Source organism: Meleagris gallopavo, chromosome 13 (assembly GCF_905368555.1).
Source record: "Meleagris gallopavo chromosome 13, MGAL_WU_HG_1.1, whole genome shotgun sequence".
Taxonomy (NCBI): domain Eukaryota; kingdom Metazoa; phylum Chordata; class Aves; order Galliformes; family Phasianidae; genus Meleagris; species Meleagris gallopavo.
Genome location: NC_139416.1, coordinates 19,101,945 through 19,121,511, shown reverse-complemented (window position 1 = coordinate 19,121,511; position 19,567 = coordinate 19,101,945). Strand labels below are relative to the sequence as shown.

Below are 19,567 nucleotides of genomic sequence, written 5' to 3'. Positions count from 1 at the left end.
CCCTGTACACAAAAGATTATCAGCTTAGCACTGTTTTGGGCCAGGTTGACTGTTACTCTGCTCACCTTCATCTGCTCATGATTGTGGTACTGTACATGTGTTCTAGCCCTGAAGTATGTGTTTTCCACGTGCAAGCTGTCCAGTGTGTCTTGAAGATGTCTGGAGGACAGGCAGAGGAAATGAGATAAGGTGAGGGTAAGGTACTGGTGCAGAGACAGCCTTGCTCTGCTGGCCTTCCAAGAATTTGGGTAATCCAGCAGTTCATCATCCCATGCACCCCTGTGGGTGGCAGTAAGTGCTCAGACCCACTCCCCGTGTTCATTACTTACTGGTTTTCGCCTGTGAACTCTGCAGCCTGCTTGACTTGCTGCTGGATCTTGTGGTGTTTCTCATTTGACTGCCTGAAAATGAGGTGTAGGCTGAATTAGTTGTGAGAAGGCAGCCATCAGCTCCCCTCTACTTGTGTAAGGCTTCTTACTCACATCTGCTCTTTCACACTCTGGCTATTATTGATCAGCATCAGATTCCTGTCCTGGTGCAGCCTACTGCTATTAGAACAGGCTGGGGTGTGGGAAGCATGCAGGGTTTTTACCTAAAAAAAACCAATGTGCTGTGTGTGAACTCGCGTGCTCTACTCAACCTCTACACGCCCAGGGCAGAAGGAAGGTGCATGAACAGAGCTGTGTGGAGGCAGCAGCCTTTGGGGCTGAGCTGTGAGTCTGCAGTTGCCTGTGTCTTGGGATAGCTGCTCTGGAATGAAGGAACCATTACCTCAGCAGTCTGGACAGAAACTCTTCATTTCATACTGAGGACACCTTTCTCGCAACAGAGAAAAGTGGACTACTTAAAGAAGAACAAGATGTTAGCACTGCTGCTGCTTACAGACCCACCGCCACCGCCTCCTCCCTTGTTGGTGCTGGCTCTGCAGTTAGCCCACTCCTGGCCCGGCCTTTCCGCCTCTGCCCTGCCTGTAGGCCAGGATCTGTCCTTCAGTGGTGCCTGGGGCTCAGGTTGCACTCCTCCTGTCCTTGGGCTGTGGTTCTGCCTGTTCCTGGCCTGAGCCTGTCTCATGGCCTTGATGAATTCTTCCTTGAAATCCATCTCCGCGTTGCAGACAGACAGCTCATCTTCCCGTCTAGCCAGAGTTCGCTGAGTGTCCTGGTGTAACTCCTGCCAGTACCGAACTTGGCTGCTCAGCTTTTGCAGCTTCTCCTGGAAGGAGCGGGCCTGCCAGCGGCACAGAGGGGTGATGAGGGATGTGCAGGGTTAGCACAGGCACCTAGCGGGAAGGCTCGGGCCATGCTTACCTCCTGCTGGCTCTGCACCTGGGCCCTCTGTTGCTCCTTGAGCTCCCTGTGGAGCTGCTGCCTCTCTTTCTCATAACGACAAAGGAGTGGAAGATTGTGGCCTATCTTTCTCTGGGCTTGGGCCAGCTCTGCCTTCAGGGATGCCACGTCCTCCACCTGCACGAAAAAGGGTGGGTCTGGGAGTGGGAGTGGGCAGACAGAGGAAGCTGGAGCTGCACCCAGTGCCGGCGCTGTGGGCTCAATCCTGCAGCTGAGGCAGAGGGAGCTGCGTGGCAGCTGGCTGCATCGTGTGGTTGCCCTGTTCCTGCCATCACCTGCTCTAGCAGCTCTGCCATCTTCTTTCTGCTCGAGGCTGCTTTCTGCTGTAGGTCGTGGATTGTCTGCTTGTGTCTACTGAGCTGCTGCAAACTTTGCATCTCCCGGGCCTTGGTGGCTGCCAGCACCTCTTGCTGCTTTTCCAGGCTGTGCTGCAGGGTCCGGTTCTGCTCCTTCTGAGCCTTCAGCTGCAGAAAGGTTCCACGTGAGTGGAGGCCACAGTGCTGTGCCACTGCTGCTTCCTGTGCCCCCTCCCTGCGGATTCCAGCTCTATGCTGCATGGGCTTTGGTGCAGACACTGGGGTGCCTGGTGCACCAGGCTGAGCCCCCTAGTGCCCGAGGCTTGGCTTGCTGCCTACCTGGTTCTTCAGGGCTTGGAGTTGCTCTTGGCTCTTTTGTAGCTCCTGTTTGGCACGGGCAGCAGCATGCATGTATTGCAGTGACTGTTCCAGAGTCACCTGCTGCTTCTGCTGCCACCGGCTCAACTCCATCTGGAGCCACACTGCCATCTCCCTGCAAGCACAGCCACAACTGGAGCAGCCCTGGATCCCCTCCCTCTTCCGAGAGGACACAGGGCAGGGCTCTGCCTGTGCTGGGGCATGGGATCAGGGCCCACATACCTGCTTTCTGCTACCTCCTGCTGTGCTCGTGGCTCCACTTCGTTGCCATCAGCTGTGTGCTGCATACTGCTCCTTGCACAAGAACATGGCTGTTCCTCTGTGCACTGCATGGTGCTCCCTGCACGTGGCTGCAGCTGTTCCTCCTTGTGCTGTAGGCGGCTCTGGGCTGCCAGTGACCGTGCTGGGACCTGGGCCGCTCGAGACAGGCTTGCTCGCTGGCACTGTCTCCTCCTGCCCTGGGCTTCTGAGAGAAGAGGAGCAGGACTCAACCCTGCAGCGAGATCTGGGACACTGAATCTCCTCAGAGCTCCTGGGCTGCTGTGCTCAGAACTGCCTGAGGTAACACTGCCCTGTAACTCTGCAACCGGTGATGCCTCAAATGCACAGAGACCCTTCTTACCCTTTCCCCTACATTGCACCAGGATACCCTGAGTGCTGCTATAGTACAGGAGCATGGCAGCCATGGGCTCCGTACTGGAGCTGCCAGAGCAGCAGGCTGCAGGCCCCACTTGTCCTGGCCTCATTAACACAGATGTCTCCCTCCATGCCCTCCTACCTTCTTTAGCAGTGCTGTGTCCTGTTGATGACATGTCCTGTGCCCAGCACTGATGCTCCTGGGCTTCCCTCTGCATGCAGTGCTCTCTGCCTGCTTGCGTGGCCACCTGTGGGAGCAGCACGTTGGGGCATTGCCTGCCAGCTCCTGGCAGACTGCATGCTGGCACTGTGCCTGAGGCACGGACCTGCTCCAGTTGCTCTGTGTACTCCTCCAGGAGATCATCGCTTGCACTGGAACTACTACAGGAATCTGCAGAGGTGGCCTCTATCTGAACTGTGTCCTTCTGGTCCTGTGGAGAGATGCAGTGCTGTGTGTGGGCTCCCAGTGGAGTACACTGCACCATGCTCTGCCCATGGAGGGGCTGGCACTCAAGCTGGAGAAAGCCAAGCTGGGACAGCCTGATGGTTGTGGACTTTGGGATGGGTTTTTGGCAAAGGGACATGGCCAGCCCCATGGGGCTGCAGCTCCTGGCCCCTGGTCCCAGCCACAGACCCTCGTGCCCTTCCCATGGTGGCAGTGTCTCCTGTCCCCCAGCAGCCCTAGGCAGCAGCCCCTGACCCATGTTGGGGTGTGGAGAAGGGCAGTGAGCCCAGCTCCGTGGATCCCAGGCTACAGGTGCCACATGGGGGCTGCAATCACCCAGCTCTGCTCTGTTGAGCAGACAGGCCCACAACAACTGTGCCTGTTTGGAGCTGGGAGTGTGGTGCTGCTTCTCACCCTGCGCATGGCAGCTAGAATGTGTCCTGCACTCTGTGGGTTGGTCACTGCCCTCTGCAGTGCTGTTGGGCAGTAGTGGTGCCTTGCTGGGTCTGAGATGGCTGCAGGGGACATGTGGCTGAGGGTCGGGAATTTGCACAGCCCAGCCTGTGGCCTTTGCACTGGGCAGCGGTACCTGCTCCATCATTGCCTGGTAATGATGCTTCTGAGAGATCAAGTCCTGGTGCTTCTGCTCCACCACGCGCTGCTGCAGATGCAGCTGGGCCAGCCGCATGCTGTTCATGTCCCTGCAGATGTCCAAGTCCACCTGCAGCATCTGTAGGAAGGCTGGAGTGTTCTGCTGCTGTGAGTCCTGGCGTGTCTGGGCCCCCCCATGCTGTGGCTCCAGCCCTACTGCTTCTCTCTGGCCCTAGGACACAGCGTGAGCAGCAGCTTGTCTGTCTCATGTCTGTGAGTGGTACCCGGCGTCAGCCCACCCTGTAGCCCCTGACAGACACTGGGGCTAGACAGATGTGCTGTGGAGCCAGGTTCTGGTCAGCAAGCAGCACTGAATTGCTGGGTGCAGACCTCTCCCCGAGTGTGTGTTCAGCCATCTCCTGGGGGTCTCAGGCACTACTGCTGCCCAGCTCTGCAGCACGCTGGTGTAACCTGTTTGAACTGTGAAAAATGGTGACAGTTGCACCAGTGCAGCTGCAGCAGAGCTGGATGCCCCTCCCCGAGCCCTCGCGCTGTTCCCAGGCCCCAGGGGTGGGCTCTCTGTTGGCATAGGTGATGGCTGCCAGGGCTTCCCCACTGCCTGCCCACCAACCTGCACTGCATACCCACTGCCTGGCACTGCTCACCCGGGACTGATAGGACTCCATCTCCTGCTGCTGCTGCTGGATGTGGCTGCTCAGCTCTGCCATGGTCACCTCTGCCCCTCACAGCCCTCCCTGGGTCTCCCTAGGCTGGCATCTCACAGCAGGAACCTCCCTGTACGTGCCATATTCTGGTCACATTCTCTCTGCTGGAGAGACCAGAGCATGGAATAAGACAACACAGACAGCCCTGGGTCCCATGGAAGGGGGCAGCCAGGGACATCACCGAGGCCTGCTTACACCATTGGTGCTGCAGCTCCCAGGAGCGCCTGCTGCCTGTGAAGTGAAGGCACACAGGGCTCACTCGACCCCAGCAACATCAGTCCCTCCTCTCCAGGGTGCAGGGCCCCAGCGGTGCCTGCAGCTCTCACCTCCCTGCACCGCTCTCCCCCTCGCCCATGCTGTGTCCCTGGCACGGCATGGCACTCTTCCCACTGCAGCCCAGTCCTGGTCTTGTTCTGAGGACAATGCCTGGAACCAGAACCCGGCGACACTGTGCCTGGCCCAGGCTGTTGCACAGCAAACCACCACTGTGCCCAGTGCTGGCAGGGGCTGAACCTTCTGGCAGCCTCGTGCCAATCTCAGGTGTTCACACCCACACGTCTCTGTGCCATCCTTGTGCTGCACTCCAGCCATGCTGCTGAGGTGCAGAGCGGAGCTGTGCTTGGTGCCATAGGTGCCGTACCCTGGGATGGCTGCATTCTGGCAGGGCTCACAGAGCTGCACAGTGCTGCCAGAGGAGGGATCGACCGCATCGACGGCGGCTGCTGCTCCGTGCTTCTGTCCAAAAAGGTAAAAGTAACAGGAACAAGTTGTCGGAAATTAAATTTCAATTTCTCCACGCCCTTCCCTGTCTGTGCGGCTTCCCGGCATGGATCAATAATGTTTAGACAGCCAGGGAGATTTTTTTCCCCTTTTAAAGCACCAGATCAATAGTGGGAAAAAACATAGCACTGATCCCTCTGCTGCAGGAGCTGCGGTACCCAAACAGCTTGGGCCTGGCAGCCCCAGCAGCGCAATGCCCACAGCATGGGGGTCTGGCACAGCTGCTGGGGAAAAGGAAGTCCGAGGGGGCTGAGTGCAACCCTAACACTTGGAGGCTCAGGGGTAGGTGTGGTGCCCATGGGTGTGGGAAGGCTCGGAAGAGCTGACCTGGTACAGATGAGCTCCCAGCTCCACCTGCCATGCCCTCACCACACTCCGCAGTTCCATGAGTGGTGTTTTAGCTAGGAATTGGCACTGCTGTGCAGAACTGCTGAGCTGAATTTAGCCTTAGTTTCTGCCAGTGCAAGGGAAGAGCATTTCCCAGCAGCACCGCACTGTGCCGAGCCGTGCCGAGCCGTGCCAGGCTGCTTGCCCTCCTTGCCTGCTGCTGGGAGAACGCAGGGCTGAAGCAGTTGCTCTGTTGGGTGAGCCGGCACCACATGCCGAGCAGCACTGGGGTTGGAGCCGTCTCACTTTAATTACTGCCGCAATGTTATTCTTTTCAGTGCCACGTTAATTGAAATTAAACAGCTGCCACATTCTGGCTGGGACAAAAGTGAATCCATTTTCATTCCTCTCTGGTGTAATGAAGACTGACATGCTGTGAGGAAACAAAGGAGATCCAGCTGCTGCCTCCAGCCACACACACACGACAATTACCAGGGCGCCGTGCAGCCCAGCCTGCGCCACCGATGGGCACAGCAGGGGATGCAGTGCCCATGTTCTGGGGGAAGCACGGGAACACCGCAGTGAGCCCGGATGCTGAGCCCAGGGCCTGGTTCCGTTCGTTGAGATGAGTTCCAGCCGCAGGACCATGTGCAGCACTGCCCTTCTGCTTGCCCTTGCTGCCAGGTTCACCCATCTCTGCAGGGTTACCCATCTCGGTGGGCTCGCTGCTGACAGCCCCACACGGCCCCAGTGCCTGAACAAGGTGGGAGCTGAGCTAGGTGTCTCCACCCAGTCCCATTCCTTCCTCTTTTTTAGGACCAAGCGTGTGTTCGTGATGCCATTCAGTACTTCAAGATATGCAAAATGAGGCACTGGTGCAAACCTCATTAACACTCGCCTCCAACATCATTAAGATGTTTCCAAGAAAATTAATTGAGAGACTCATTAAAAATAAATTAAGAAAAATGCGTTGCAGAGCGCCTGCTCCGAGCTCGTAAATCACAGCCCAAAGCTCCCGGCTGCAGCGCAGGCAATTAACGGCGGCCGATTTGTTTTATCCTGACTGCGAAAATTAGAAAGCAGACGTGGAGATTAGATTAGGGACGTCTGTCAAGCGGAACTTGGAGTGAATATTTTAGGATACTAAATAGAAATCAGTAAAACAAAGCCAAGACTCCGTTCATAGCAGGCAGGCGGAGGTGAGGAAGGAGGAAGGAGCGCAGCACAGCATCCCAGGAGTGGTACTGCAGTGCTTCGATGTGCACACACTGCTGTGTGCAGCCACAGCCTGGAGAGCAGCACCCACTGCTCCTCTGTGCCAGCGTGCACAGCCTGCTCTGGAGCTGCAGCACTGCACAGCCGGAACCAATGCGGTGCCTCTGTGCACACAGCCGTCCCCGAAGCCTGGATCTGTGGGTCCCACAGCACTGCCGGACGGTGTGGGGCTGAACGTGGTTCCTCACAGCCATCCTGAGAGAGCGGTGTTTAGAAGAGTGCCCCTGTTTTTGCTGCACTCTGAAAATCAGGAAAAATCTCTGGGTACAGAGGGCGTTAAATCATTACATCCTTTGTTGTCTGGTCCCCTTTGTTCAGCCAGGCCCAGCGCCCATGTCCTGAGATGCAGGTCCAGCGGCTCCGGGCAGTGCTTTAGAAGTCTGTCCACGTATGCAGGACATTTCAGAGCTTAGAAGTCCCCCGCACTTTGCCTTTCCGTGGCAGCTCCTTCCTTGCTGCACCTGCCCCAGCATGGAGGGAATGCTGCCTCTGAGTCATCGCTACGTGTGATTTCAGTTAAATTTATGTATGTATGTATTGCCCATGCTAATAATGTAATGTCCTGAGAACCCTGTCTGGTTGGGTAACCAACTCACTGGCACCAGCGCAGCACATGCACACTGCTGGAAGCACCTTTCCCAGCAGCTGCCTTCCCACCATTACCACTGGTACACGGAGCCTTTCCCAGCCCATCCCAGCGCTGCCTGCTGGCTCTGCAGGCTCCATTTTCTCCAGAACGTCTGTTTTGCAGCTAAAATTTTCCATGCTGAGCCTTTGCCTGAAGATGCACTTAATTCAAATGTTTGATTAACCTCCTTTCAACTATTTCCGAGTTATGGAATGAGTGGAAAAATACTCGCATGTAAGAACTTACTGGTGTTAAAAATAACTCCGACCGCAGGAAAAATAGCTGCATTTTTTTCAGCTTAACCAGGCTTCGTCCCCACAGGGTTTCACTCTTCCCCCGGAAACAAACACAAATACAGCAGCAACGCCTTTGAGTGTGCTCAGATGGCAAAGCCTAGGCCTAGAAGGGGATGGAGAGAAAAAGGGAAACAGGAAGGGGGAGAGGAAGACTTAGGAGAAGGGGAAGGGAGAAAGGAAGGGGAAAAGGGAGGGAAGGACTCCCGCTTTTTCTCAGCCTTCTTCCCATTTTTTTGGCTCCACTTCATTGCTTGCCTTTCCATCTGTTTTACACCTTCCCACCCTTTTTCGGTCTCCACTTTCAAGCTGGTGAAAAAGGGTGGGGCCAAACTAAAAAGTGGAGGCGAAAATGGGTGGAAGGCCACAGAACTGCAGATACCGTAAAAGGGTGAGCAGGTGGCAAGAGGCTGGAAGTCAGGGAAAAGAGGGAGGATGAAGGCGTGGGAGGTCCGAGGCCGCGAGAGGTCTGGGCGAGAGGCGAATGTCAAACAGGGCCGGGAGGCCGGAGGGGTTAAGGGCAGCCGAAAGGAGACGACGGGGCGCGGTCAGATCCCCCCGTCCGTCTGTGTCTGTCCGGCGGCGCCCGGCAGGGGTCGCCCTCGCCCCGCGCTCACCGCGTTGGCGGCGGTGGCTCCTCCCGCCGAGGCACGGCGCTGCGGAGGGGAGCGCGGAACCTTTGTTCTCCGGAGCCCTCCGGCAGCCCCAGCCCCGCGCTCCGCCCGCGCCGCAGCGCCCCCTCCCGGGCCTGGCGGGAGTTGCCGTCTCGATTCGCCGCTCGCGGAGCCGGGGCGCTGCCTCGGTCACGGAAAATGCCCGGCGGGAGCGGCGCGGCTCTGAGGCGGCTCGCGGCCGCGGTAGAGCGCGACGGACGCAAATTCCGTCAACGTTCCCCGACCGTATGCGGCGGGCTCCGAGCCGGACCCCGTCCTTCGGATCCGCGGGGCGCCTGGTGGGGCCCCGGCCCCCCCACCGGCACACGGCCCGGGCGGGAGCGGCGGACACGCGGAGATGTCGCGTCACATCCCGGCCCGAAGCCGACGGGTGGATGGGAGGGGAATCCCGTTCCACCCGCAGTGCCCGTAGGGTTCGCGGAAGGGAGAACAGAGCAGAGTCTGTGGAATTTTAATGAACCGTAAAGGTTATTCCTCTGCCGCTGTAGTGATGGTTTGCAATTCTCTGTTAGCAGGAAGAGGGTATCGGCTCCGATCACATCTGGGTACCGTCTGGAGCACACTCTGTGTTCGGCTGCTGAGGAATATCAACAAATACGAATTATCAGCATCGTGGCCAGAGTCTGCAGGGGAGAAATAACGAACAGGGAAGGCTTGCACGAATTTGCATTCTGCAATGAAAATGATCTCATTATCCTTTCCAGAGACTCAGCCAGCTACTTGAAAAATAGTTAGGAAAAAAACACCGCAGCTCTGGGGAAAGAGCCCCTCCAGAGCAGGAAGAGAAAACAGAGCAGAAGGAAACAGCATCAGTGGCAGAAATAGGTGGGAGGCCGCCCTGCAGCATGCCCAGCACTGCTGGCAGCCAGCGCCAATGCGGGAGCAGGCAGAAGCACTGAGAGGCGCGGGAGTGGTGAGAGGAGGTGCGGGTCAGCCCCAGCCCTGCACAACGGGAGGTGCTCGGCAGCCCAGCCCGGAGCTCCTTGGCAGTGCCCGTGTCCCAGCAGTGCCTCTCACAGCCGTATGCCATCACAGCAACCACCGCCACCGCTGTTACTGCATTGTGCTTCCGCCTGCCTGTAGGCAGAGAACATAGATAGCTGCACAGGAGCTGCCGTGTGTCTCTGTAAGAACCACGTGCTGGAAATAAGCAGAAAGAGAAAGGAGCAAAGAAAAAGCAGCACTGCTTAGGTCTGGCCACAGAATGTGATGCTTAGGTTCTTCCTGCAGCTGTAGCCCACAGAGAGAGGAATGATGCTCCTGGACAGCTACTTCATTGTCAGCTTTGGGGATTTCCTCTTGCATCAGCAGCAACAGCAGTGAAGCAAAAGGGGAACGGGTGGCTGAGGGGAGACAGAAACTGGAGAGGGACTGCATAAATGGAAAAGACTCCTGTGGTGGGGACCAGAGGGAGAACCTCAAACATAAAAGGGGGGAGGCAGGTGCAAGACTGTAAAAAGAGCCAGAGAGGGATCCTCATGCCTTTCCTTTCTTTATGGTTAAGCTTCACTCTGACCCTATAGCAGAAATGCTGAGTCACAGCCTGTGATTGAGCACCCGGTGGGAAGGCAGAGCCAGCCCAGGGGAGCTCAGGTGCATGCAGTGTACCTGAGTGATGGAAGAGGTGGAGCCAGGAGCCTTCCTTACTCAGACCTCATTTAAGGGTTGGCAGTGGGAGTAAGGGTATTGCTCTGCTGGTCTCTGCATGCTTGTGGCTTTTCAAAGGTGAGTTGTCTGTGGTTGCCGTGTTTGGGTTTGTTCTCATTTGCTGTGGCATAAGACTGTGCTCCTGTGCTATTACTGTTGTACTTTCCATTGTATTATAGCATTACACTCAGTGATCCAGGCAGGTGCTTATTCACAGTGGATTACCTTTTAAAAAAAAAAAAAAAAAAAGTATTGGTTAGTTACTGAAACCCTGAATATACTGAAAGAGGAACTTCTGGGGGAAACCCTAGGGCTCCCTGGTTTCCCCTGGCTCAGTGCTGCTTGGATTATTGAAGAATGGGGACCTATAAGGGACAACGGTTCTATTATTATAACTGGTAATTACTCAGCTACTTGCGTGCCAGGGGATGCTTGCCCCTCTGTACTAAGGGCCTCCAGACAGGACCTGGGGCCCTATGTCAGACTATTTTTTTGGTTCTGAAAGAATATACAGTGAGTTATGGCAATAGTTGAGAGGGGTACAGAAACATCAATTATTCACGGTGATCCATCCGCACTCCAGGGAGACAGGGTGGGGATTGGTGGGTTTGGGTGACAGACCATCCCTCTAAGCCAGACGTGGTTGAGGCTGAGTGTCCCCCACCCTGGGTGTATAAGCTGTCTATTGCCCCAGTGCTGGAGTATATACTGGGCACAGGCATCCCATGGGGTCTGACTCTCCAGATGACTGTAGGAGAGTTCAGACAGAGAGAGATGTGTTAGTATCCTGGCACTGCAGGCGATATTAAGAGGCCGTGCAAAACATGAGCCTATTTGCTTGCCCGATTTGTGCTGGATTACTAAATAGCATAGACTTCCAGGGAACCAAGGGGAAATCTCTAGAACGGTGCAGAAACTAGAAAAAGTAGGATTGCAAGATCTGCACATGGCCCATATAATTTCCCTGTATGGCCAGTATGGAAGTCAGACGGCACATGGGGAATGATAGTGCATTACAGGGAATTAAATAAGGTCACACTGCCTATTTGTATGCTGTACCCAATATTGCCTTCCTGATGGACAAACTGAGCAGGAAGATAGAAATCTACCATTGTGTCCTAGACTTGGTAAATGCATTCTTCAGCATTCCCATTCAGGAAGAATCACGAGACTAATTTGCATTTATGTGGGGAAGCAGGCAGTGGACCTTTCAGGTGCTGCTGTAAGGGTATGTGCGTTCACCACTCTACTGTCATAACTAAGTGGCATGTGACCTAGCAGAGTGTAATAATCCTAAAACATCAGACTGTACCATTAGATTGATCTCATGTTGATGTCTGACTCACTAGAGGCATTAGGAAAGGCAGTAGACTCTTTAACTACTCATTTACAAGAGAAAGGGTGGGCTAAAAACCCACAAAAAATGAAAGGACCAGGTTTGATGGTGAAATTCCTGGGTGTAGTTTGGTCAGGAAAGATTTAAGTACTACCCAGTGCCATAATAAACAGCATTCAGGCGTTCCCAGTTCCTACCATGCCAAGGCAGCTGCACAAACTTTGGGGCATGCTGGGTTACTGATGTTCCTTTATATCCCGCCTAGTGCAACTGCTGAGAGCTTTGTGTTAACTCCCAAAGAATGGGACGGGGAGAACAGAACAAGTGGCATTCCAACAAGCAAAACTAGCTGTTAAATAGGCCCAGGTACTTGGTATATTCGATCCTCCTTTCCCCCCCCCTCCCCCCCCCCTGCAGGGACTGAGAGTCTGTCCTCAGGGCAGCCTTAAGAATACCTTACAGCATTCAGTAAGGCCTGCCCTGCGGGTACTAGAGAGCAGATGTGTCTGGCAGGGGATGGGGCTGCAGCATTGTGTCTGCCATGTTTCTGGTCACCAGCCTCTACAGTCACAGGAAATGATGAAGCCAACACGCTGGCCTGAGTCTGATGGATTGAGAATTCAGAATCTGAGAGTGTTGCCTGTGGGTTACATCAGAAGCTGCAGCTGCAGGACTAAAGGCAATGTGGGCAGCTGCTAAAGCCTGGGGACTGCCCGTACAGCTACCTGACATCGTCCAGGTATGCTGAGAACGCAATGCTTGCTCCAGGAGGAGACCAAGACCATTGCCTGAAACAACAGTCCGTCTTGCTAGAGGACACAGTCCTCTTACACTGGGCCCCTCCCTAAGACTGAGGAGCGAGGTATGCTCTGACTTCACTGACATCTGAAGTGGGCTAGTGCAGGCCTATCAGTGCTGAGAGTGAGCCAGGCATGTACCATCAAGGCACTTACCAAATTGATGGCTGCCTATGGAACGCCTCAAGTCATCGAGAGCGATCAAGGGACTCGTTGCACTAGCACAATGGTACAATGCTGGGCAAAAGAAAACAACATTGAATGGTGATTCCACCTACCATATAATCTGACTGGCAGGCCTTATTGAATGCTTTAACGGTGTTCTGAGGATGCTACAGACCGTAGCCCTGAAGATACTACAGACAATGTGGGCGTCCCTACTTAGGATCCAAATCCTAAGTAGGCACCGGTAATTGGGTAAGACCCCAGATTGGCAATGAAAATCATCTTCTGCTCCCTGCCCCTGAAGACCTAGAACCTGTTACCCATAAAATAGAATGGCACAAAGGAAGGACTGCAAAAACATGCCATGACTGTGTTCGCCAACAATGATTTAACTGCAGCATTTATCTGCATTCACTGTTGGGTGTGCTTGTGCTGAATGGTGAAAGGTGGTTAAGAGCCACCAGGCTGAGGTCTGCAGGGGTGAATCAGCCTCTCAGCACTGTGCGTCATCTGAAGCACAGGGAGCAGCCTTTGTGCCACGTGGAGCTGTGAGTGGCCCCGTGACCTGAATAACAGCAGCACTGGAACCTCCCAGAGGAAGGGAAGCTGCATCTCAGAAGGAATCCCTGCAGTAAGGGTGACCACAGGAGATGCAGGTGGAGCTGTTTTAGGAGGCTCACTGCCCAAATGCAGGAATGATGTAGGCAGCTCCCCTGCCTGACCTGCACCTGGGCTTTGCTTCAGCAAAGAGAAGGCTCCAGTGCTCCCCTGCAGTGCTGTGTGGCCTCCAGGATGGGGTGGGTACTAGAGAGCAGACATGCCTGGCAGGGGATGGGGCTGCAGCAATGTGAGGCTTAATTCATAATGCCTTCTTTTTCAGATGTTTAGTAGTTGTCCTTGCTTTTGAAGACATGAGACACAGCCAGGTGGTCTTAACCACCTGTTCTGGGATACTTGCACTTTCTTTCTTGTGAGGTTTTGCTTGCAGCTTCAGGTACTGTAGCTGTTCCCTCTTCAGGACTAAGTGACTGGGGATAAAGGAGATAAAACCAGATAGAGACTGACAGGGACAGTTCTATGGAAATATTTTCTCAGTGCCCAGGAGCAGTTCAAAAAGACAAACTGACTATTAAGAATTATTAGGAAAATAACAGAGAGCAGATCAGATACATGCCACTGAACAGAGCCATAGTGGAGACTGCATTGTGATTACCATATGGAACTCTGGTTGGCCTCTCTCAAGAAAAACAGAGTTGGAAGGGTTTCAGAGAAGAGTAACAAGGCAGATCAAATACAAAGAATATCTTCCATATGAGGAAATGTAGAAAGTCTCTTTAGCCCAGAGAAGAGATGGCTGAAGGGAAGTGTGACAGGATTGTAAAATTAAGCTTGGCATACAGAGTTTGACTGCAGTATGATTTCTCATTGTCCCTTTGATATAAGAATCATCAGTGCCCCATAAATTAGCGGGTAGTGACTACAACACAAAAAGCAGATTTTGTTTTTTAATATCCCCTATGCTGTGTCGAACTGATCAGTGGGTCATCAAGGTTTATGTGCATTCAAAAAGAGGTTAAATATCATCATGGGAGGAAAAAAAAATCCACCTACACTGGTTAAACAGAAGACACTATTTTTGCTTCTGAGGCCTCTGAGCTGCATGTCACAGTATTCTGGGTGGTACTGCAGTGTCCAAGATAATAGCTCTTGGCCACTGTCACAGATAAGATGGTGAGCAGAACATACTTGCAACTAATTGCAAACAGTTCATACTTTTCTTCAGTACTCCAGGATCACGTGCAAGGACTGATCCTGACACATCCTGCCCTGTCTCTGTATCAGCTTGCTCTCTGTTTCCAAGCATCTATCCAAAAAGTCAGGATTAAGGACTTGCAGTGGTGTGCTACTGGCCCCTCTGCACAGCCACATCAAGAGTCAGTTCAGCCTCTGAAAAAGGACTGTTCAGTCGATAGTCCTTTTTCAGAGGACACAATTAACAGTGGCAGAGCTGTCTGTAGTGACAGCAGCGTGCCCGGGGGACACAAAGCAGGAGAAACCGTGCTGGACTGCAGGTGCTCCCTGGAGAGAAGGCGGGGAGCCAGAGGCACCATGTTCTGACACAGCTAATGGGGTTGTGTGCCAGATGCTGCACTGAGCGAGGGCCATCTGAGCCAGCACACTCCCGAGTTCTGCCCATTGGAGCTGCTCAGAGCAAGGCACGATGCTTAAGCAAGGATGAGGAGGGCTGCAGTGTAAAGAGTCGCACAGCAACAGGAGAGCTGCAGTGGCTCTCCACAGCCATTCCCACTCCTGGGCTGGTGGCTTCAATGGACTGTTATGTCGAGTCCTGTTATGACACTAGAAGCTATTCCAGCAGGCTGGAGATTTCCCAGAACTGCGCAAGCATGCTGCTCTTTTGGTGCTGTTTTTTTTTTACCATGGCAAGTGGGGTCTGTCAGGAGCTGGTATAAGAACCTACAACGAGCTGTGGAGAACAAGATACAATGCAGGGCATTCCTGGTGGGTGCAAAACTGCTGTGTTGTTTCTGCAGCACACAGAAGTGGGCTCTGATTTCTGTCACATTTCCCATCTTCATGGGGAATTTGTCTGGGCAGCTACCATTCCCACAAGGGAAGTTCAAATAAATGACTGCTTTTCATATTACATAATCTGATTCCAAATACTCCAGTGCAGATATCCATACTCCAAGAATCAATTATCAAATTGCTCTGTCTCATTCTGGAGCAATCCCCCATAGGAGAAATTGAAAACAAGATTTTTTTGTAGTTGTACTGAAGCTTCACAGTCGATTTTAAGCCTCTTAGAGAGTATAATATTGAATGCAAGTTCCTGCTGAGGGCTATCGACTGCGGTATGTGCCAGGCAGCAGGGAACACCCTGTGCCATGCCTGCACGTGTCAGAGACTTCCCTCTGCCAGCAGCATGACTTAGATCAGAGAGCAGCTTCCTGGGATTTCCCATCAGCATCCTTTAAGATTGCCATCCAGCAGAAGGGATCTGTGCAGTCACAAGGTGAAAGGCAAGAGGAAACACATCATCTTCAAAACACACGATGGGATTAGCACAATCTGAAAACAGCACCATGCTGTCTTCTGCTCAGGTGTGGAGATGTGCCACCTGCTGGGACCATGGGGATGGAGCAGGCCAGGCCTTCAGATGTCACTGTTCCAGCTCAGGTGTGCTTGTAAGCGTGCCCTGTGTAAACATAAGTGCGCAGCCTTGCAGCTTCAATCATAACATGCCTTCTCACAAAGCACCTGCTCTGATGCTGCCTTGGTGCTTCAGAACATCTGCATGACAGAATGGAAGGATATACCTTAAATATTTGTAATTAAAGAAAAGCAGTGGTGTTTTTGTACTCCAAGACCGCAACAAGCCATGAGTTATTCACAGCCTGTATGTTAGAGTAGCAGACAGTGTTTGGTGCTGCGGCCATGTTTTGGCAACATGCCTGATGCATGCCATGCAATGTCTGAATAAAAAGAATAACTTCCATCCTCATCCTGACCTGTGCTTTTGTCCTGTCTCTTACTTGCCTTCTTCCACAACTGCTTGCGTTGCATCAGAGTCGTGGACAACCTCCCAGTGTATGAGTGGGTGGGTGCACCATAGGTCTTAGGACATCCAGATGAGTACCTCTTCCATTAGTACAGCTCTTTCTTAAGCTTACCCAGCTGCCAACACAAGACATGCCAGAGCCCAAGCTGATTTGCCCTGGCACCATGCAGAAGAGCTGCTCAGCTGGGAGTACAGTGAGGTAAGTTTTTGGTGCTGTTCCTTTTGTCAACTCGAGCAGAACCTCTGCTTTGCCACACACTTCCTACTCTGCTGCATACAGTTCTCTGCAGGGGTCCTACACTCACAAATCCTCCATCTTTTTTGCATGCAGTGATTCCCAGACACGTTTTTCTATCTTCTGCTAAAAAAAAGAGAAGGCCAATAACGAGCTTCAATGAACATTTATCCGGCATTTTCTGTTTCTTCCTCTGTTAGATCATCCTGTTTAATGGCAGAGCCTGGTGATCATTCAAATGTCATATTAGGAGCACGATTTTAACAGGGGCAGCTCTGTCCAGGCCTCTTGAACACGGTAACCTCAGACTCAGCAAGTGGAAAGTGGGGGGAGCATCTCTGCTCTAGCTTGGAAATGCTCCCTTATTTCAGTATCTGCAGTATCAGAATTATAGACTACAACACTTCCTATTTCTTTCACTCCGATTTGAAGACCATCTACTGAAAAGTCTCACTTCAAAAAACAGCCAGGAACTTTAATATATATAAAAAAAAAAAAGCCCAAAGAATGAATTGCTTCTATCAGAAATTAAGCATTTTAGTTCTGTCACAAGCAGGGAGGTTTCTCCAAAGGCAGCTCTGCAGCTCCATCTTTCCTGCTTTCCTCTCATTTTCTTTTAATGCACAAAGACTGCATACTGCAGTGATGTGATTGGATTCAGCTTTGGAGCAGTGTAATTGTAAATATTCATTGGAATCCAAGCTAGTTTTCCCAACTCTCCCTTAAAGGCTCTGCAGCTATACAAACAGCTGTGGCTCTGCATTAACCTCACAGCCTGGAGGCTGCCCATTTCTCCACAGCCCCAAAGACTGCTCCTTCGGAAACCAGCCTTGCAGACCATTTTAGTTGATCCTCTGTCAATGCCTTTATTCCCTCCAACATCTGTGTTGTGGAGCCAGCTCTCAGGCCCAGGTGCCTGGTGGGGTTCCTCCTCAGTGTCTGCACACATCGCACATTTCATCCTGCCATGTCACTCGTAGATCCCAATGGCTGTTGTGACTGTGTTTCTAGCCCCATAAAAGCTACTGGCAGTGCTGGTGTGTCTGTGGGGGCTGCTTTGTATCCTGGTGTGTGGTATGTGCGTGCTCATTCCTCCCTCCCACTGAGGACCTATGATCCAAGTGGCTGCTGCCTCACGGACAGGTGTAAGGCTCTGTGAGTGAGCAGCATCTAAGAAAACTGCACCACCTTTGGTTACTAAGACCAGGTAGGTCAACCGTTGATAGCCAGGCAATTCTACTTCTCCAGCACCGTGACTGCACTCAAACGCAAGGCAGGCAAAGAGCAGTAGATTCATACAGCCATCAGGGAGCATAGATGAGACCTTTCCATGGGTCTGACCCACACCTTCACATTGCCTGGACCCACCGCTGCACAGCAGAAGTAAGAGGCATCAAGCTGACCTTGTTTGTAGGTGGTCTTTGATAGCTATTGTGCAACTCATTTGCAAAACAGCACATATAGGAAATTGCACACAGCTAAGAATGGAAATTAAATCCAAAGTTTCTGATAGCAAATCTATACTCCCATCTCTGCCTCATCTACTCATATGTTTATTACCAAGGGTGGAACTGCAATGCTCAGGCCAAAGCCTGAGGCACAGCAGCACATGTCATGCAGATGTACGTATCAGAGCTTTTGTCATCCATCAACAACCTCCAGGCTCTGCCTGCTCTCTTCAGCACATGTTAAGGCATGCATTCTGACTACTGGGTACCCTAGGGCCATAAGGAGGTAGTAAGAAGGGGAAAATCCAGCTTTTTTTCCATATGCAAGTTCCTGAGAGCGACTCAAGGAACAAGGCACCCACCAGCCCCAGCTAAAGTGCCGCAGATTGCTAGACGTATTGCTAAAGAGCAGCTCAGAGACTATCAGCTGTGCAGTTTTGTTGAGCAGCACAATTGCCTGATGCTTGCCTAGTTCAGTTAAGGCCCTGGCACCAGGTCTCAAGCCCACTGCACTGAGGCCCCCCGTTCACCCTATGAAACATACTTCTACCTTGGATCATCCCAGGCAGCAGCATGTTTTGGAACATAGGAAGGAGCACCAAGTCATCATCCCAGTATATGCAGGTGAGTGCTAAGGCTCCTGGGCAAGGAATCGGGCAGCTCTGTTTGTCCTTCCAGAGAGCCAGAAGAGGACAGACTCTGTGCATTCCTCCAACCCGTAGCATCAGTACAAAGAGAACCCTGTTCCCCGAGAAGAGAGCTGAAGGAGCACCACTAGTGAGGAAGACGAGCAAGGCTGAATTTACCTGGGAAAACAGCAGTGAGCGTGCTCCTCAGCCAGTCTCCTGTGAACAAGCCTGAAGAAGCATAAGAATGAGGTCCCAAAGAAGAGGGAAGAATACTCCCACAGATCAACGTTATTATCCAGCGCAGGAGTGTGGGCAATGCATCTCTGAAGGTGGGCAAAGCCTCTCAAGATGGGACACCATTTACAACACAAAGCAGGCATTGAGTCTCATGGAGGTTAGGTGAACCACAGTAGGAAGCAAGCATCCATCCAAGACTCAAGTGCAGTCACTTTTCTAGAAAGAAGAATCACCCTGGCAAGTGATATGTTGATAGCACATAAATGCTGAAGGAGAAAATGGTGGGGCTTTGAAGAAGACAGATGAGTTTCAGGGTATGAACAATGCTGGGTTTAGGAAGTGAGCAAGGCTGGCATGAATCTCAAGAGGTTGATGTCCCATCTTCCAGTTCTATGACAAGGAACCTACAGGTGCCTTTTCTTCTGTTTATCTGTCCTTGAAGATCCCCAGTGATGCAGAATCCTCAGGCCCCTGGCAGTCTGTTTGCCTGCTTTGGTCTCCTCTCCATTAGAAGCTGTTCCTAACCTGAATCTTTCTTGATGTAGGATACACCCATTAGTTCTTGTGCATGCCTTCGTGGACATGGAGAACAGTTGGCTTTGTTCTTCTTTCCAGGAGTTTCTTATGTGCAGCTGGTGTTGTGATTTTCTTCAGTCACGCTGGAGAGGAAAAAAATTCAGCCAGATTAGAAACAACAAGAGAAAACCTGTCTGGTGGAACTCACTGCCACACAATGAAACAGCAGCTATGAGTGCCCTCTGAGATAAAGTAATGAGGCCTTTGCACAGATAACAGCTCCCAGAGTCAAAACAGCTCTTTGCAGAGAGAAGTGCCTTGCGCTGAGAATGAGCCAATCTCTAAATCAGCCTTTGGAGTGAGCTGCTCTGAACCACCTGCTGTAGATTTCCTGCACCTTTCTCTACAGCTGCTGATGTTGGCTCTGATAAAGACACATTGGCCTAGACAAACACTGTAGCAGATCTCAACCCTTCACAAGTACCTGGCATCACTTCGGCAAAGAGAAACTTGGACCACAGTTTAAGCAGTCAGTCTGACATGTGAGAGCAGGGTGTTGTTCTGAGAGCATCATGTGATGCTC

The 19,567-nt window shown here is 52.5% G+C and overlaps 1 protein-coding gene across 12 annotated transcripts in view; it reads right to left on the bottom strand.

Moving 5' to 3' along the window:
- The window catches only part of PMFBP1 (polyamine modulated factor 1 binding protein 1), a 31,634-nt gene extending 12,507 nt beyond the window's left edge, over positions 1-19,127 (bottom strand). Inside the window, exons 1-14 of one of the 12 annotated variants that reach the window (XM_085235240.1) lie at positions 18,409-19,127; positions 12,331-12,411; positions 4,358-10,266; positions 3,691-3,924; positions 2,983-3,087; positions 2,799-2,904; positions 2,243-2,486; positions 1,982-2,153; positions 1,622-1,810; positions 1,308-1,463; positions 883-1,227; positions 483-592; positions 330-401; positions 66-159 (exon numbers count right to left, since the gene is read on the bottom strand). In XM_085235240.1, coding sequence (XP_085091366.1) covers positions 66-159; positions 330-401; positions 483-592; positions 883-1,227; positions 1,308-1,463; positions 1,622-1,810; positions 1,982-2,153; positions 2,243-2,486; positions 2,799-2,904; positions 2,983-3,087; positions 3,691-3,924; positions 4,358-4,420 — 1,890 coding nt within the window. In that variant the 5' untranslated portion in view covers positions 4,421-10,266; positions 12,331-12,411; positions 18,409-19,127. Of the gene's footprint in view, positions 1-65; positions 160-329; positions 402-482; positions 593-882; positions 1,228-1,307; positions 1,464-1,621; positions 1,811-1,981; positions 2,154-2,242; positions 2,487-2,798; positions 2,905-2,982; positions 3,088-3,690; positions 3,925-4,082; positions 10,267-12,330; positions 12,412-18,408 lie in introns of those variants that run through there. The other 11 variants (XM_085235247.1, XM_085235237.1, XM_085235238.1 and 8 more) reach the window with 11 other exon arrangements.
- Between the last annotated feature and the right edge of the window lie 440 nt (positions 19,128-19,567).